The 20,136-nt window shown below is 45.5% G+C and overlaps 1 protein-coding gene across 1 annotated transcript; it reads right to left on the bottom strand.

Moving 5' to 3' along the window:
* Positions 1-1,011: 1,011 nt before the first annotated feature.
* Positions 1,012-19,110, bottom strand: QDPR (quinoid dihydropteridine reductase). Its single transcript, XM_025921587.2, has 7 exons — positions 18,952-19,110; positions 16,446-16,538; positions 12,984-13,080; positions 10,375-10,515; positions 6,215-6,323; positions 4,706-4,789; positions 1,012-1,680 (listed from the first exon to the last, which is right to left on the bottom strand). Exons 1-7 carry the CDS (start codon positions 19,048-19,050, stop codon positions 1,575-1,577), a joined length of 729 nt encoding a protein of 242 aa, XP_025777372.1. The 5' UTR covers positions 19,051-19,110; the 3' UTR covers positions 1,012-1,574.
* Between the last annotated feature and the right edge of the window lie 1,026 nt (positions 19,111-20,136).

The raw sequence follows: 20,136 nt of genomic DNA, 5'->3' as shown, positions 1-20,136 counted from the left end.
CATGGAGTTCAGAGATCAAAAGCAGACTAGCAGTTGCCGGGGCCTGGTGGCACAGGAAATGGGGAGTGACTGGGTTTTTTTGTTTGTTTATTTTTGAGAGTGAGAGACAGAACGAGAGGTGGAAGGGCAGAGAGAGAAGGAGACACAGGATCCGAAGCAGCTCCAGGCTCTGAGCTGTCAGCACACAGGGCTCAAACCCACGAACCATGAGCTCGTGACATGAGCCGAAGTTGGACGCTCAACCGACTGAGCCGACCAGGTGCCCCAAGGAGTAACTGTTTAGTGGGCATGGGGTTTAATTTTGGATGATGAACAGATTTTGGAAATAAAGTGAAGTGCAGGTTAAATAATACTGGGAAAACACTAAATGCTACTGAGTTTTTCCTTTTAAAATGCTTAATTTTTTAATTTGAATTCTACCTCAATAAAAATTGTTGTAAAGAATCAAAAAGGAGGGGTGCCTGGGTTAAATGTCCAACTCTTGATTTTGGCTCAGGTCATGAGCTCAGTCTGTGGGATTAACCCCTGTGCCAGGATCCACTCCCTCTCTCTCTCTCTCTCTGTGCCCTTCCTCTGCTGGTGCTCTCTCTCGCTCTCACTCAAAATAAATATTAAAAAAAAAACAAAAAAAACAAATCAAAAAAGAAAACACGTAGTAAAGTCCTTTAAAAACAGCAGCCACTGGTGACTGGGCTTCTGGGCTTTGTTATGCCCCTTACTGGCAATGAGGGGAGTAAGTTCTTTCCCTGGATGTTTCCGCATCTGCACAATGGCCAGGATGGATCAGATCACTCATTCTCCATTGGTACAGCCACTATCGGCTTCGTGGAGCACTGTTCTAAATACACAGGGCCATCCTGGCGCCCCCGGATTCTGATCTGCCCAAGCAGGAACCATGCCCGTGTTTTTGTGGTGAAAAAGCTGATCTCAGACAGAGCCCGCCCCCTTCCCATGACTACATCCATCAATGACTGTATTTTAAGCCACAGTTGATTACAGAAGACAACATCATAAATGAAGTGCATTTATTAGGAAGATAAACTCCAAATAATGAGTATCTCGGAAGTACACTTGGCAACCTCACAGGACAAGGTATCTTAACAGAGTCCACGGAATTTTGCTTACACCACAAAAGGAGTTTTAAGGCAGTTCAATTTGGCGGCTATAAACACGATGTGTGTGATATAAACAGAACATTCAAAACTAAGGCCCCCCGAACGTCCCCAGTATCAACACATCTCTGAACTAGTCAGGTCGACAGACCCTGTTCAGGACAGAATCCAAGTCTCAAATGCAATTCAGAAGGACGCAGACCCAGAGGCTCTGCTGGATACCTCCTAAACTTGCACAGCTAACAGACTGTCTGTGCTATTACAGGCCTCCACACCCTCATACCTTCTTATTTCACATGAACATTTTACACTGTCCTGGGAGAACAACGCACATTAGGAGAGAGGACAACAGGACTCAGTATCTCATACCACAAACCAGATGACAGAAAACAAAGGACCTACACAGACACACTGAGAGAAACAACTTTTCTGGCAGGTCTCCGGCAGGCAAGGAGACAAAGCTTAAAAATATGCCAGGGTGAGCTCCGTCTTTCCCTCCGTGGTTACCACCTGGATGAGGCTCCCCGAGTTCGGTCGGTTTTTCTCTATGATCCAGTCGTGGAAGGTTCTAGAACAAAGAAGATAAGCTTTACATTTTCAAAGCAAAACTCTCGACAACACATGCTTATATTCACAGCAGTGGCTTGGAGGAAGAGGACAGCAGCAGCAACTGTGAAAAAGCCACAGGGACACATAGCCAGGTCCCCAGTGCCCTCAGTACTCCTTCTAATGTCCAAGTGGCAGCATTCGGTGAGACTTTAACTTTGGTTTTTGCATTTTGCTTCATTGTTAGAATCCTTTACAACACAGTAATATGATTTTAAGTGATTTAAAAAAGACTGAAATTAGTTAATTCTAAGAGAAAGACACGTACATACACAATATTTTTATTTGAGCAAGTGTGTACACAAACAAGCAGAGGAGCAGCAGAGGGAGGGAGAGAATCTCAAGAAGGCTCCACACTCAACACAAAGCCTGACTCAGGGTTTGATCTCACAACACTGGGATCATGACCTGAGCCGAAATCAAGAGTCGGACGCTCAACTGAGTCACCCAGGAGGCCCGAATGTGCACAATTCTTTATACTTTCCCATGTTACCTTTCCAGAAATTTAAAAGAAATTCATTCACTTTTTTTTTAAGCAACCATTCATAGAACACCACTGCAATGGGAAAAGATAGCAAAAAAAAAAAAAAGGACTATTACAATAAAATATGTGAAGTGCAGGAATGGGGGAATTAATTACGCTGCATGCAGGGAAGGAACCCTGCCTGGGAGAGTTGGGAAGGCCTCCTCTAAGAAGACAGGAATTAAAAAAGGGCACAGCAAATTCACAAGATGCAACAAGTACCTGGTAATTTTTTTAATGTTTATTATTTTTGAGAGAGAGAAAGAGAGAGAATGACATGAGTGTGAGCAGGGGTGGGGGGAGGGGGGAGAGGGAGACACCGAATCCGAAGCAGGCCCCAGGCTCCCAGCCGTCAGCACAGAGCTCAATGTGGGGCTCAAACTCACACACCCCAAGACCATGACCTGAGCCGAAGTCGGACGCTTAACTGACTGAGCCACCCAGGTGCCCCACTAGTAGCTGATAATTTTCACACAAAACATTTACATTTGAGTACTTGGTCCCCTTGGACAACCCACCAGCTAGGACTCCGGACCTTCTTCAACTAGGAAGCACTCAGGAGTTTCTGGGATATACTTTGGTAGTGACCAGCAGCCTGCTAGACCAGAGCCGATGTTTAACTGTCAAGCCATTCAAGATCCCACTCCAAGGGCTGAACAAGCCAAGGGCAGTTATTCCATAGACCCAACAGCAAAGCACTGCTAAAACTCCCCCAAAGTCCCATCCACGTTGTGACCCATCTCTGGGGCGGGGCAGGGCTTAGGGATGGCTCTGAGGGAGACCGGTCAGATGGCTGGATGTGAAGGGGAACATGCGTTACTCATGCATGTTTTAAATTGTCTTAGTTCGTCTTCATTAGCAGTCTGCAGTAGACAAGGGAAACACCATCATAACCACGGAGAGCAAAGGCTAACATACTCCAGACATTCAAAGTACATTTCATGCCAAACTTCATGTGAGTTTTCAAATCCCACAAAGGTGCCATGATTTCTGGAACAGAGGGTGGCTGGGACTCCACTACTTGGCACTAATTCAGAAACGTGACCCCTGATGGATCCATCTAGAATCCAGGTCATAGATGCTACTGGAAATACTGGCTTTTACAAAGAAGCTCAAATGCAAAACACAATTCAAAACTTGGTAGGCAGAAGTAACTGTGGGCCTAGTTAAGACCACAGGCCCTGCGGTCATACTGCCTGGGTCAAATCCTGGCTCTGCTATGTGATCTAGGGCATGTTATTCATCCCCCTTGCCCCCCATGCCTCAAGTCCCCAAATCTTAAACACAGATGACAGGCCTTCCCTCAGTGACTTGCTATGAACATTAAATAAGATTATAGTTAGGGGCACCTGGGTGGCTCAGCTGGTTAAGCGTCTGACTCTTGATTTAGGCTCAGGTCATGATCTCACGGTTCGTTGAATTCAAGCCCTGTGTCGGGGAGTGCAGAGCCTGATTGGGATTCTCTCTCTCTCTCTCTCTCTCTCTCTCCCTCTTGGGATTCTCATTCTCTGTCTCCCTCTCTCTCTCTCTCTCTCTCTCTCTGCACCTCCCCCACTCTCTCTCAAAAATAAGTAAACTTAAAAAAAAAGATAACAGTTAAAAAATGGTGCATGATGGCACATAACAAGTGCTCCATAAATACTGGTTCCAAACATAAAAGTCCCAAATGCCTCTCAACTTAAATAAAATGAGATGTAATAGCAGGCCAGAAGCACATCCCAAACTTTGCAAACATCTTGTACACAGCTGTCGAAGCAGCAGACACACCGGCTCTTTGGGGTAAGGCTGTCTCCCGCGTGGGGAGGGCAAGGACATCTTCTTCATCTCCCTGTCCCAGGGCCTAGCCCAGCACCTGGCCCACAGTGGGTGCTCAGGGAATACGTACTTACCACATGGATGGTGTGGGGAACTGAGATCCAGACAAACACAAAAGAGTGAGAAAGCTAACTCCTTCTCCATGATCTTCAAATGCCACCCATATCCACAAATGGGTGAATGTGATTTCAGGAACAAAGGACACTCTCTGTGGGTCTGTGGCTCAGCACTAACTCAGACACAGGAGCCCAGATGTTCCCTAGATCACCATCTGACTCCCACACTGCTGCTCCTCGTTAGCAGAGACAATGTTACCAGGAACAGAGGTTTACCGAGCACTTACTACAGGTCAGACATCGTGCCAAGCGCTACCACCTTTAATCCTCCTGATAATTATGGATTCCATTATTCAGAAGGGGAAACTGAGGCCTAGAGCAGTCAGGCCATGCTCAGGCTGGCCAGCTCAAGATTCATGTCAGCACTGTCAACCCCTCCTGAGACTAACTCTGATGTGTCACATACCCTCCAGAGGCCTGGGAACCTCCCAAAGCCACCTGCACTGGGGAGCTAAGAGAACACAGCCTAGTCTGTAAAAGGCAGAGAGATGGGGCTGGAAGCTGCCTGTTACCGACAGTATGTCAATACTCACTCAACCAGGAACTCCAAGGGCGTCCAGGAACTGAAATCAGCCTCGGGCATTGATTTCCTGTTCATCGGGGTATCCAGGGTAACCCTGCAGTGCACAGAGACAAGCCTGTTGTGTGTGCCTCCCTTCTGTAAGAATTATAGCTGCCCAGTCCTCCTTAGCCAGGAAAATGCAATGTGAGCCTTTGGCACCAAGGGTGGCCGCATTTACATGGGGAGATCACAGGAGGACAGACAGAGGCCAGGAAGCCCTCCACATATACAGAGATCACGTCCGAGCATAATTCAGTGAAGTGCTCTGTGACTCACCCTTCAGGAAGACAGGAACAAAACAAAAGAGCCTTTTTAAAAATACAGTTTTGCCTTTTCTTTTTTTTTTTTTTTAATTTTTTTTTTTCAACGTTTATTTATTTTTGGGACAGAGAGAGACAGAGCCATGAACGGGCGAGGGGCAGAGAGAGAGGGAGACACAGAATCGGAAACAGGCTCCAGGCTCTGAGCCATCAGCCCAGAGCCCGACGCGGGGCTCGAACTCACGGACCGTGAGATCGTGACCTGGTTGAAGTCGGACGCTTAACCGACTGCACCACCCAGGCGCCCCTGCCTTTTCTTAAATATAGTCTTTATTAAAGTAAACTGCTTTGCAATTTGTATCTTCTTCACTCCCTAAAATGTAGCAGACTCATTTCTCTCGATTTTTAAAGTGTAATAATAATATTTCTTTAAGTAGGGGAAAAAGACAGCCTCATCCTTCGTTCTGGGACTGTTTCCTATGAAACCTTATGATTTTCAGCAAGAGGCTACAGAACTCAGATATGTAGGACTCTCCCAAGAACATTCAGGCCTCAGAAATCATTCAAAATAGCTGGGGGAGCAGGTCACGGAATCACAGAAGCTCACAAACAAAAGGGAGCTGGAAAGCCCTGTGCCCTAGCAGGTCCCGACGTCCCTTTTAGAACTACAGGCAAGAGGCAAGCCAGTTGGTGCTGGGATCCTTCCAGCAGGAAGGAACCCCACCTCCAAAGCATCTGCCTTGCCTGGGGCCAGTGACAGGGACCTTCTTCCAGGTCACAAATAGGAACGTGTCCCAGTTTCCCATATTCTCCCTCAGACACCACTGTCCCCACCTCCCCCCCACCATACACACACACACACACACAAATACACACATGCAAAGACTAAAGTACAATCTCTCTTCCACTGGCCTTACAATGACTTGAAAGAATATAAATATTAAAAAGAAATGCATAGACTACTTTTAATAAGGAGGGACAGAGGGACAGATGGAGGGAAGGAAAGAAAACAAGGAAGAGGAAGACAGACAGACAGACCAGCCAACCACTCTGGACAGCCTGGGACGCTCCAACATCTGAAGAAGTATCTTTAGGGCCTCTGGCGAATGTGAGAAGCCAAGGTGACAGGACACACAAGTCCCCGGTGAAGAGCTACTCAAATGTTAAGTCCTGGCAGCGAGGCAGAGGCAGGGAGTGAGCGGGGAGCCCCGACCACTTACGGGAGCACGGCGATGGCCGCAGAGCCGGAGGGCATGCCGCTGTTCTTTCCGGCGAGGCTCTGGCAGAGCTGATGAACAGCACCCTTGGCCATGCCGTAGCCAATCATCCCTGGGGAGGGGGAAGAAAACAGTTCAGTGACCGGTGGCCACCACTAGTGTGTCCAGAGAACCCCACGGCAGGATGGGAAGAAGAGAAGGATGGACACCTGCGGAGAGAAAGTGAAAGGGACATAGTATTCAAGGGCACCTACTATTCACCTGGCAGTTGACATTTACCGTAAAAACCATGAGGTTCATCTTATTTTACTGCTGAGCCAACGGGGAGGCACCATCAGGGTGAGTAACGTGCCCAGGCTCACACGCAGACTTGCACCGAGGCTAGAGGCCAGGCAAGAGCTGCGTCTAAACCCTCAGGTCGGTAACTTGTGGGCGAGATGGAGCACTCATCCGGAATGCACGCTGCCCAAGTTCAAATCCCAGTTCTTCCACTTACCACTACAGAAATCCCAGGCAAGTTCTCAAAACCTTTCTAAGCTTGGGTTACCCCATCTGTAAAATGGGGATAAAGTACTTAATTGCGGGCTCAGCACAGGGTAGGTGCTCCCTAAATGTTTCCCATCAAATTAACAGAAGTAATATGCCCTAGAGTCCCACCCGCTGTTTAAAGTATAGCGATTGAGCAATTTCCACGTGAGTATACATGCTACCTATTAATTTTCCTTTCCTCCCGCTGGCCAATCACTGTTTGCTGACTGAATGAAGAAGCAAGGCATGTCTTTTACTAGGACCAGTTTCTATGTCCCCCACAGCACCGAGCTGTGGATTCTCACTAACCAACAACAAAGAAGCATGGTTAGTTGTTGAAGACACCTCTCCTCCTCCTGAAAACCACTGTTTCTTTCGAAGATCAGCAGCCTCCTTAAAAAAAAAAAAAAAAAACCCAGCGCACATGCTGTTCAAAGTGTAACAGATGAGGAGGCCTCAAAGGTCCAGGGGGAGGTGGGGATCACAGCCCAGCCGAGGAACCAATCACTAACCTCTTCAACAGCCACCCTGAATTGCAAAAGAGGGTCAAGGTCTCAAACAGTTATTTAGAAGCACAAGAAGGTTTCACCATCTTTGGCTTCTCTGTTTAATCAGGGGCAGGAGGCCAACAGTGATATAAAGATTTACCTCTGCACGACTGAAATAAATCAATGTACAAATCTTATTCATCCAGCCCCAGTCCCCAGCAGACGCCCAGGGGCCCCTCTTCATTCTATTCAAACAATATGATGCAGAAAGAAACAAGCAACCAGCAACAAGCTACCGGCATCCGCGGGATTCTACATGATGTTGGTAAGAGGGTCATTTGCAAGATGCAAAAAAAAAAAAGCATTCATTAAAAAGATAAATACTTTTCCTCAGAATATAAAATGATCAATGTAGTCCCTAAGGACTGATTCCCAAACACAGCACAGATCCCTAAGTGGTCAACAAGTGATTGCCATCAATTCTGATAGTTTATCGTCCAAGAGACAGGAGACAGTCTATAAATAACAAGCCTGAACACAGGAGCGTGGGGTTTTCTGAGTACCTTTCCAAGTGAACACTTTCCAGTTTTGAACAACCCTTCTGTGATGAAGGACCACTAAGCCCGTCTGTCATTTGTTTCTGGACTATATACATAGATTTCCCTAGATGACTCCGGGATCGGAATCAAAGTTAAAACATTTCATAACTCAAATAAATTTAACATCTAACTAAGAACTTAAAGATGAACAAGCTTATTAACATCTAAAGCAGAAATAGTTGGGTTTTTTAAAGTCTGGAATAAATAACAAAAGTTCACATTTACTACTGACTCTATAATCTTTCTAAGCCATTAAGAGATTTGCAAGTCACAACCACCATATAGAGGAGGTAGTATTATTTATCCCCATTTTACAGATGGCAAAACTGAGGCTCAGAGAGGTTAAGTAATTTGCCAAATATTACACAGTAAGTGGCAAAACCACAACAGAAAACCAACCTGGGTAGTTCTAGAACCTCCCTTTTTTTTATATATAAGTTTATTTATTTTGAGAGAGAGACAGCAAGCATGAGCGTGGGAGGAGCAGAGAGAAAGGGAGAGAAAGAATCCGAAGCAAGCTTCGTGCTGCCAGCACAGAGCCCAATGTGGGGCTCAATTTCACGAACCATGAGATTATGACCTCAGATGAAATCAAGAGTCGGACCCTCAACCAAGTCACCCAGGTGCCCCCAGAACCTGCAGTCTTAACCAGTATCCAAAACTATAAATAAAAAAGATATTTAAAGACCAAAACAAAGAAAAAGACTATTTCATCCTTTAGAAAAATTAGTCTTTTAGTTGTAAGGTTTTCTTTTTTAAATGTCAAGCCATTACTCATTTTTCTATTCACTTTCTACTGGCTCTGCCCTATGTCACCTTTGATAAAAACCAGATCTCAACCAAACCAACATCGAACATTTACACAGCTTTAATTATTGGAATAGCCATGGGCCTGTAAGATCACATGCTCTGAGAAATCTAATGAGAAAGTGAGTGGCAGGAAATTGTTAATTTATTAAGAGGACTCATAGTTCAGTGACTTACATTAAAATTGAAAAGGTGCTCCAGATCTCTACCACTTACTAAAGAGACCCCCAAAAAATTCCCCTCCTTTCTTTTTAACGTTTATTTATTTTTTAGAGAGAGAGAGGGTGCGTGTGAGTGGGGGAGGGGCAGAAAAAAGAGGGAGACAGAGGATCCGAAGCGGGCTCTGCGCGGGCAGCAGAAAACCCATGTGGGGCTTGAACTCATGACCATGAGATCAAGATTCGAGGCAAAGTCAGTTGCTTAACCAGCTGAGCCACCCAGGCACCCCATCCCCTCCTTTTTTTAAAGAAGAGTTTACTTAGGTGGTCGACGTAGACACTTTCCACCTCCCTGTGCTGTCCCCAACCCCACTTAAATTAGCCTCATTCCAAAGGGAGTGCTACGGGTTGAATCGTATCCCCCCTCCCACTCCCAAATTCATGTGTTGACGTCCTAAACTTCAGTATCTCAGAAGGTGATTGTATTTGGAGACAGGGTCTTTAAAGAGGTAATTAAGTTAAAATGAGGTCTTTAGAGCGGGCCCTAATGCAATCTGACTGGTCTCCTTACAAGACAAGGACATGAGGACACAGACACATGCAGAGGGACATCCATGTGAGGACACAGGGGAAGACGGCCATCTGCAAGCCAAGGAGAAAGGCTCCAGAAGAAACCAAACCTTCCCACACCTTGATCTCAGACTTTCCAGCCTCCAGGAACTGTGAGAAAATAAATTTCTGTGTTTAAGCCCTGCAAACCATGGTCCGTTTTCATGACAGTCTCCCAGGAAATACACGGAATAAAAATGCAAAGGAAATCACGGTTCTGTTCTGATGCAGCATAAGAAGCACACAATTCAGAAACAATCAGGGTTTTGGTTCAAAGTGTAATTACAGCTTACTTATTACATAATGACAAGGTCCTAAACCTAAGTTCTAGTTCGCTTCCCTGTAAATGAAAAAGGTAGTAACAGTCCACCGCAGGATTAAATGAGAATATATGTGAAAGGAAAGAGCAACTATGAGAAGACTCGGCAAGTGGTGGGCATTGTATATATATCGACGCCTCTCATGCCTCACAGTTACGCTTCAGGGAGGTGTTACTGCCATTTACGATTAAAGAAACTAGAGCAGAATTTGGTCAAAGACCTCAAATAATCTGTTCAAAGCCACTCAACTAAAGTGAAGAATCCACAGTCAGCTCTCTTACCGAAAGCCCCACCATTTCCAGGGGCTGAGCTGCTTCTCAGGGACACACGAACACAGGGTGATGAAGATACAACTTATTTATTAACTGATTAGTATCCACCTCCTCACCATTCATGCCCTGGGTGGATCCCAGATGAATGGAGTGGTGGGAGTCCCAGATTACAGGACTCTGCACCCACCATGCACATGAAGACAATGCAAACAGAAGGGGTCAGAGTCCTACCCCTAAAAAAAGCCAGGAAGCACACTCCACCCAGCTGTAAAGCCTCCTGGAGGCTAAAGGGCTCCCAGGTCCCTCACCTAAGGAAGCATCCAGCAGCCCAGGGGGCGAGGGCAAGCGCTCCCATTTCACACACTGGGAAACGAAGGCCTACCGGGAGTCCCGTCCAGGGCGGCCTTGGCACCAGCCAAGGTGAGGAGGCCTCCTTCTTTGAGGTGCCTGGTGGCCAGGTGGCTGGAGATGATCGACGTCCACATGCTCTGCTTCCACATCAGGTCACAGTTTTTAAAGAGAGCTGAATGAGAAAACAACATGTGAGCTGAGCATTCACAGGCAAGAGACTGAAAGGTAAGCTCCACTCACGGCGTCCCATGAGGAGGCGTTGACAGCCACTCCTGCTCTCTCAGTCCCTGACTACAAGGTCCAGTACAAAACAGCACAGGGCCGTGGTCAGAGAGACCTGGGTTCGGATCCAGGCCATGTGACTACCTGAGTCTCAAGTTTCCTCACCTGTAAGGTGGTTAAAATTTTAGCCAATAAATGAGCACTGTTAACAAATAGGCTGAACTGGCTTTAACTCAGAAATTGTTCTACCTTATGAAGGACAGTAGATTTGTAATAAGAACCTACACGTCTAAGTCAAGTTTTACCTGTGATCAATCTGAGGCACTTATACTGCATGGACATAAAGAGGGTTCTTATAGAGCACATTTTTTTATGGCTGAAAGTTGAATGCCAGCTTTAAAGACTCTTTAGAAGAAAGCTGCTCAGACAATCATTTCATGCTTATTTTAATCCTCTGACCTTGCCCAAGACATGGTGGGGAATAAGTGGTAACATGATCACATCACTAGCTGGGCAAGACACCCAGAATCCAGAAAGCAATCCCTCCTGATACCAGAGGAGGGGTCTTCAGTAAGTGATAACCAAGGTATTACATTTCCCGGCTACAAAGAACTAGACAAAAACAAAAGTATGGATCCACATTTATCAATTCTTGTTCCCGAAACACACAGAAGGCCATCAGGGTGTTCAGCCAACCTGATCACCCCACAAAATACCAATTTTATATTTAACTGATTTCACAGAATATCAATTCCTTTTTAAAGAGCTTTGACTTTGTGGGTTCAAACCCCGCGTCGGGCTCGACACTGACAGCTCAGGGCCTGGAGCCTGCTTCAGATTCTATGTCTCTCTCTCTCTCTCTGCCTCTCCCCTACTCACGCTGTCTCTCTCTCAAAAATAAATAAATATTTTAAAAATTAAAAAAAAAGAGCTTTGAATGATAAACATAGAAGGAATAACAAAATTTAAAAACTGCTGACTCAGGCAGAGATTATCAACGGAGGCTTAAAACCAATAGGTTTGGGGAATTTGAGACCCTCAAGGTGCTTAAAAATAGGATACTCACATGATGCCGAAGTAGCATCCCACGGATCACTTACTAATCGCAAACAGAAAAACGTACCTTTACGATGGAAGTCTGCCGCTACCACCCTAATCAAGCACCGTTTGGCATCACTATGGATCGGTACGGTGATCTGACAGGGTAAGTGTCCCCACATGATGTCACAGGAAGCACACATCACTCAAGAGGAACTCTCGCCTCCAAAACATTCAACTTGAATCTAATTAAGTCTCTAGACCTAAATTCTAGTTCACAAGAAATACCATGGACAGAGGAACAGGTAAATGACACCTTACAGAAATGGCTGGACAAATTCGGTCTGTGGAACTTTCTCTGGGAAAAGTGCCCTGTCTACCACCAAGTCTATCACAAAAGAAAAAAGTAATTCTAGATTAAGAGACTAAAAATAACAACAAAATGCAATGCACAAACCCTGACTGGAAAATACATTTAGGCGGGAAAAAAACGATAAAAGAGTTGTAATAAACTGGAGAATTCGAATACAGGCTGAGTTTTATTAATCTTAGGGAATTATTATTAATTTTCTTAGGTATGGTCACAGTATTAAGATAACGTAGGAGAATGAGTTTACTCCCTGAAGATACATGCAGAAGTGTGTTGAAATTCTTACTTTCAGATAGTTAACAAAAAAATACACACGCAGAATACATATGCACAAGAAAACAAGAAAGCACACGTATGGCAAATGTTAATATCTGAACTTAGAGGGCACAGGGTGTTCAATGAACTGTTCTTCCAATTTTTCTGTATGTTAGAAAATTTTCATAATAAATATTGAAAAACATACTCAGCTTTAATAAATGCTCAATTTTTAGTCCTTTTTTTTTGGAAATTTATTTGAGAAAGAGAAAGAGAATAGGTGCACACGCGGGTTTGAGGAGAGAGAGAGTGAGAAAGAATCCCAAGCAGGCTCCGTGCTGTCAGCCCAGAGCCCCAAGAGGGGCTCCGCCTCACAAACCATGAGATGGTGACCTGAGCTGAAATCAAAAGACAGATGCTTGACAGACTGAGCCACCCAGGTGCTCCTTGAGTCCTTCCGACTTTCAGAATGATCTATTTCATACACATCCCCCAGTTCCCACCCAGTAATAGGCCCTGAAAGACTGGGATGGAAACAATACTTATTCCATTCTGCTTCTACTTCAAACTTCAAACTTAATGTCCCTCTCCCGTAACCCCCGTTATGGGAAGTGTTTTCTTCATCCGTCAAATGGGATGTTAACCCCTACTGCACACACCTACCAAAGGTTCTGGGAGAAATACAGAAAAACCTGTCTTTGCCAGCTGGACAAAATGCAGAGCAGAATGAATGATTCACTGAGAAAAGGACTCACACTTGGATTTGGCATTGCCTCCGGCCCATCCTCCAGCCACACAAAGGATTGCGTCCACCTTCTCTTCACCCAAGAGCTTTCCGACCTCAGCTGTCACCTTAAACAAAAGGGACAAAAAAGGTGCAATAAGCAGTCAGGTAAACCCAAACAGACTAATGTCCTTACAGATGCCTCAGTTTATTTTTCACTCGTTTTGAAGTCAGTTACCAGTACCTGGCAATTAACCCTTTGAAGATTAGAGGAAGGACCAATCTACAGTAAGCATCTTAGGCAGTGAAACCCAACTACATTTCAATGTGATTTTTAGAAAGCAATCTAGGGGCGCCTGGGTGGCGCAGTCGGTTAAGCGTCCGACTTCAGCCAGGTCACGATCTCACGGTCCGTGAGTTCGAGCCCCGCGTCAGGCTCTGGGCTGATGGCTCAGAGCCTGGAGCCTGTTTCCGATTCTGTGTCTCCCTCTCTCTCTGCCCCTCCCCCATTCATGCTCTGTCTCTCTCTGTCTCAAAAATAAATAAACGTTGGAAAAAAAAAAAAAAGAAAGCAATCTAGAGTCTTCTTTTGGGATGGTTAAGACATTAGCACCCCTAGAAGAGAGCAATGAATAAAGAAAAGCAGGAAAAGGTTTTTAAAAAATCACCGAGAGCTTCAATGCCCACAGCTAACCTTCCGGTCTATTTCTTTCCAGACTTTCTTCACACATCACAGAATCTCAATCTGAGATAATCTATTCTTTTCTACCCTCATTACAAACATCCCTTTAACTCCAACTCCAAACCATAAGTGCCAACAGAAAATATTTTTAAAAAGAGCAACAAAAAATAGTCAACTATACTTCATGTAAAAAAAAATATAGTCAATGGCAAAATGTTAGTAAATCCCAGGTACATGGGTGATCATTTCTCTCTTTACTTCTGTTTGAAATTTTTAAAATGTTGAAAATACATACATGTCATTTTGTTACAATTTATTAAAACAAAAATCTGGCAAGACAGGCAAGTCTGGCCATCGACCGCTTTCACATTTCTCCAGAATGGCTGAGACGACTTAACCCAAGACCATGTATCTTTGCCCATGGTAACAGTTAGTCCCCTACCTCTTTCCCCAGCAACTTCTGAAGCCTCACATCACTCCTTCAAAGAGAACGCTTTGGCAATGGAAACCAATCTTTCATCTCCCTACACCCCATACCTACATCTTTCCTTTTAAGAAATTCCTGAACTTCTGAATTCTTAAACCAAGTCCTGTTACCAAGAGCCCAGATCCCAGCTGCCAGAGTTGGCGATTTCCCAATGTCCATATGTACACACAACCTTGTACATGCTCATCTTTTCAGGGAAACATGGAGCCGGAGAAACGAGGCACCTGTTTGACTTTTACAACATCTATGCCTTTAATTCCTTCCCCTTAAATTTTGCTCTCTGCCCAATGGTTTTCCATAGACTTAATGCCTTTCTCATGTCTTCATCATATCTCTAGTGAATCTCATGCCTAGGGGGTCAATTTTACATGGGTTAGGATTAAATTTCCTCTTCTGAAGCCTTAAAAACAAACACTGGAGGTCATGCTGTTTATCTGGAGCAGAAGAGCCAGTGACAGACACTGATCACAAAGAACCACAGCCAGAAGAGCCGCCACCCAAGTACCCCACAAACTCCCCATTTCTAAAAGGGAGATCAGTCAGAAACATTTTGCGAGTGTTACAGAAGTGAAACAAGTTGATGTGAATAAAGCACTCAGGATGATGCCTGACACAAAACTATGCCTTGTTGGGTTTTATTATTAAGCCCATTAAGGCCAATAAGTAATCATTAAGTACAGGAAACATTAGGATCAGATTAAGTAAAAACAACAAAAATCTATATTCTGGAAAGTCAGCTGGCTTTTTATATTCTAACCTCTGTGAAACCGATGCTTTAGAAAGAGTAAGTGAGCAGGAGAGTATCCTCAGTATGGGCTTTTTTCTTTCTTTTTTTTATTTTTGGACTTATACACACATATGTTTGGAGAAATGGACTGGAAGGAAATACTACAAAACATTAACTGCATAATGGGACTAAAAATGACTTCCCCGTTCTTTTTGCTTAATTGTATTTTCTACATCATATATGTATCACCTTTAAAATTTAAAATATTCTTGGGACACCTGGGTGGCTCAGTTGGTTAAGCATCCAACTCTTGGTCTCAGCTCAGGTCATGATCTCACAGTTCGTGGGTCTGAGCCCCACATCGGGCTCCGTGCTGACAGCGTGAAGCCTGCTTGGGATTCTCTCTCTCCCCCTCTCTCTGCCTCTCCACTGCTCACATGCTCGCTCTCGCTCTGGCTCGCTCTCTCTCTCTCAAAATAAATAAATAAACTTTAGAAAAATTTTAAAACATAGCTAGTACCATTAAACATCAGACCCCCAGTAGTGTTCAGATTACTAGGGAGAATGTAACTAAACAAAAAGCAGACTCTGAGCTTACTGAAGTTGTTAGTTAAGTCTCTTATTAGGAAATCCCATGCTCTCTACTCCACCACGAGCTAGCTTTTTGGCCATGTCACTTAGTGTCTCATCTCCTAAGCTATAAAATAGGTCTACCCCCACCTGCCCGCCTGTCTCACTGAGTGCTTGCCTGTAAAAGTACGTCACATCACACATAGAATAATGCGGAGATTTCCTTGGGAACATGGGCTGCAGCACTGACATGAGAACCACAGAGAGCACAGTCCCCCGTGCAGCTTATGGGAACGGCTCTTCCAGAAAGGTCGGCCCACGTAAGAGCATCTCTGATATTTATACCAACATGGCCATCAAACTGTCACTGTCCTTCTGGGCAGTGACACTATCACAGGGAGAAACAGGGGTATTTCACAGTTTATGTATTTATTGGACGTGTTTTACAACAAGCATATCATTGTATAATTAAAATTACCCTGTTTTGTTAGGGCTCATGCTTTGAACTAGGGAGCTCCACTTTTTAGAATGCATCCTAAATAATCAGAGATAGAGACAAAGATGTTCAGCACAGGATTCCTGATAATGGTAAAAAAGAAAAACTGCAAGCCATTTCAACGTGCAGGAAGAAGAAACTAAAGAAATTAAAAATTACATGCTGACAGAGGGGTTTTTTCAAGTGATCTGAGAAGTATTTAAATTAAGTATTAAGTTAAAAAAAAGCTGACCATAAAATATAAAATACAAGATTATCTCAACTTACAAAACTAAAAACATATAGGATGCATAGGAAAGACAAGAAAATGGGCCAAAATGTGAACAGTGAGCTAAAGAAATGGATTATGAGTAATTTATCCTCTTTATATTTTTTTCACTTTTTCCAAATTTCCCCCAATGAGCACAAATGGCTTTCATAAACAGAAAGCACTAACTGGAGAAAAAAAAAAAAAAAGAATGCATTACCAGAGGAAACCGCTCCCCAGGGTTTCCCTACCACAATGCTCGGTGGGTCTTTTTCTGGAATTACCTGGTCGGCCTGCTCCGTAAATGAGTCCGTCATTCTAACCACGACACTAGCACTAGCCTCTTCATTCTCCACCACGTCGATGCTGGCAACCCACTGGAGTGAAAGAGAAAACAGCTTTGGTCAAGAGACAATTAGTTGTTTTTCCAGAAAGATCCACACTCAGAAATGGGGCAGTGTAGACAGATGAGAGGCTTAAATGAAAACCCACCAGAGATAGAGAACAAACTGAAGGCTGATGGGGGGTGGAGGAGAGGGGAAAGTGGGTGATGTGCACTGAGGAGGGCACTTGTTGGGATGAGCACTGGGTATTGTATGGAAACCAATTTGACAATATATTTTAAAACAACAACACCAGAGAAAGAATCTCACTACTGACCTCTCACACTCCTTACACACATTTGGCTTCAGCCAGCCCACTCCTTACTGAGCCCCAGCCTAGCCCATCTGCCCCCAAACACCTCACCTTCCTCCTCCACTCTCACCTCTTAAGGCAAACCCTGCACTTCCAACGACCCCTTGACCAGAGCAAAAAAGCAAAACGGCTTTGTTTGTAAAGGGCCAGAAAGTAAATACTTTAGGCTGGCCATATGGTCTGTGTTGCATCTACTCAAATCTGCTGTTGTGATGGCAGAGCACCCCAGACAATATAGATAAATGAAGGAGTGTGCCTACATCCAATAAAACTTCAGGCACTAAAACCCCAGAAATGTGAATTTCATGTAAGTTTCACATGGTACAAAATTCTATTTTTTTTTTATTTTTTTCCCCAACCATTTAAAAATGTGAAACCATTCTTAGTTCTTGGGTTGTACAAAAACAGACAACAGGCCTAGTCTTCCCGGGAGGACTAAAGTTTTCAGACCCCTGCCCTAGAGCACAGAGGGATGGCTTTGGGTTTGGGAATCAGACCAAAGTTTGAATCCTGGCCCTGCAAGACAGTGGCTTTCTCATAGAGGTTAACAATTAACAGGATTAATGTGAAAATTCACTGAAATGGAGCATGCTACAGCTCCTGGCACAGGTGACACACAGTTCCTACTCAGAAAGTTCCAGGGCCCTGAGGTTCACAGGACCCAGAGATATCTATCTCTACCACAAGCTATGAAGAACACAGCATCCATTTAAGAACACTCACTACTTCTATGTCACCAGCCACGGGGGGATACAGACACAAAGAAAAGGTTGTATCCCAGTCCCTCCCAGAGTTCCTAGAAATGTAGGGGTGGGGACGGGGGAGACAGAGTCCAAGGTAAATCAGCTTGTCAGATTCTGCCAAGTCAGAAATAAACCAAAGTGGCCCCAACAGGGGGAAGTGCTCCCACCGGGGAAAGGCACAGCTCTCACATCTGTAACACATGGATACCAACAGGATTCACTAAATTCAAGTTTGGGGAAGAGTAAATGAAATTAATAAGAGTTATGTGAGAACACAGTGCCTAGCCAACACTCCTAATAACACTGTCACCACCATCCACCTCCACAGACCCTGGAAGATGCCTCAAATAGTCTTCCAAGTTGAGTAAAAAGACGGTGGTGTGCTTAGAATCCATTAAAAATCCTATACCAGAGGCTGAGCCAAAAGAAAATCCTGGAACCCTTTCTTCCTGGTCCCGGGGCTACCCTGGCCCAGGCTGCTGCTACAAACTAAAACCCCGAGGCAAAACTCCCCAGAGCTCCAGCACATTTTGTGCAAGTGACAGCTGCAGGGAGGAGACAGAGGGCGGAGTCCCCACCAGAAAAGCACTGAGCCCTCCAGAGCTGCTGGGGTCAGGGTCCCTGGCCATACGTCAGCTCCGCTCCTACTAGCCCCCTACAAGAAGCAATACCCGATTATGCAAAGTAGTTCAAATAGTCTTTCCAAAACAAAGAAGCCACCAGCATTGGTGGGGCTCAGCCTTCCAACAATCGGGTGCAAGGCTGGCTGAAGGAACCGGGGTAATTATAGCAATACTAATAGCTAACATTTAAACAGCTTTTACCACAAGTCAGATACTTTACAAGCACACCAATGATCTCATTCAATTCGCACAAGCCCCTAAGGGGTAAATACTAGTATTATCCCCATTTTAAAGACGGGGAAACTGAGGTTCGCGGGCTTTAATCAATCAGTTAACGACTAGTAACCCGCGCCACGCAGTCTAATTCCAGAGCCTTCCTTCTCATTGTTTCTCCAGGTACCCTCAAGCCCGCTCCTCTTTATTCCCCTCTGGAATTCTCTCCGAAGCCATTCCAGACTTTCTGGGCCTGGCGGAGCGGGCAGCCCCATCCCCCACCTCCTTGCAGAGCAAAGGCCCCGCACCTAGGATGCGGCGTAGGCACGCACTCGTAGCCAGGAACAGAGCAATAGACCTGTGCACGCACGTGCAAGCACTCACGTCTGGCCCTGTACACGGGCCCCGGGCTTTAACCAGACTGCCCTCCAGGGTCGCACCCCAGTCACCAGCGTACCCGCCCGCCACCCAACCCGAAGGTGCCGCAAAGCCCCGCGGAGACCCGGCCGAATTACCCAGTTGCGGGCCCGGAACGCCTGCACGCATCGGGAGCCGAGCGCGCCCCTCCCGCCGTACACCAGCACCCGGCGCGCCTCTCCAGCGACCGCCGCCATCGCGCTCCGCCTCCCGCTCGGCTTCCGAAGCTCCGAATGCCCGGAGCCCGAACGCGGCGCCCCGGCTCGCCCGGCCCCGCCCCGGCCAGCCCACCCACCGGGCCAAGAGGGACCGTGCGGCCGCCGAGCCCGAGCCGCGCCCGCTGCTGCCCCCTAGCGCGCAGCCGCGCACCTGACAGCCTGAGGGTGCGCAAGCCGCGCCCCGCCGCCCGCCGGCCTGTAGGTGCTGGGCCCCCCGGGACGTGCAGGGCGCAAGGGTGGAGAACAGGTGTGCGCGCGTGTGAGTGGCGCCCGCCCTCACGATGCTGAGTTCTGTGGGGGAGACAGGATAAACCACGTATATGTTTTAACTTTAAATAAGAGTGAAGGCTCTGAAGCCTGATGCCTGGCCCCCTATTTAATAGCTTTGTAGCGCTAAGCAACTTGCTTATCCGCTCTGTGCCTCAGTCTCCTCTCGGTAAAATGGGAATACTAATAGTCTGTCCTCCTAGCGTTTTGGAAAGGATTTTAAAGGATAATACTAGAGTTCTGAGAGCAGTGCGTGGCTAGTAGTAGGAGCTCAATAAATGCCGACTGAGCATTATTATTGTTTTTGCCGCTACTTTTGTTACAATTCGCTGGACTTCTTAGAGATTGTGAATTTCAGTGCTCTTCCATTTTGGAGGTGGGGATATTTAAATATCTATTTGGGGCCGTATTTGAAAATTAAAAATTGCCAAAACGATACAAAAATTATAGTATACTATATTTTAAATGTCGAACACTTCACAGATTAATGCTTTTAAAACAAACCCAAAAAAACTACGAAACTTATTACAACAGTTCAAAAAAATATGAGTACATTTGACACAACAGGCCTTTGGTCTGGTAGAGACACAGCTGAAGATGTGAAGTCCTATAATACTGTCCTTGGACCTCTGTAACTCTATGTAAGCCCCCATTTGACGAGCATGTTGAAGGTCCACAATTAAGCGCCACCAAATGGTACCAACTGTCCCCACTGACAGAGCCTAGCATTTTCTTTCTTGTAAATTAGTGACTTCTGTCCATGGAATGTGCCCCTAATACAGAGCTTCTCAATCTCAG

The sequence above is a fragment of the Puma concolor genome, chromosome B1 (assembly GCF_028749965.1).
Source record: "Puma concolor isolate L17-30 chromosome B1, mPumCon1.1.hap2, whole genome shotgun sequence".
NCBI classification, from domain to species: domain Eukaryota; kingdom Metazoa; phylum Chordata; class Mammalia; order Carnivora; family Felidae; genus Puma; species Puma concolor.
Note: the sequence above shows the minus strand (reverse complement) of the source record. Positions and strands in the feature narration are given on the sequence as shown.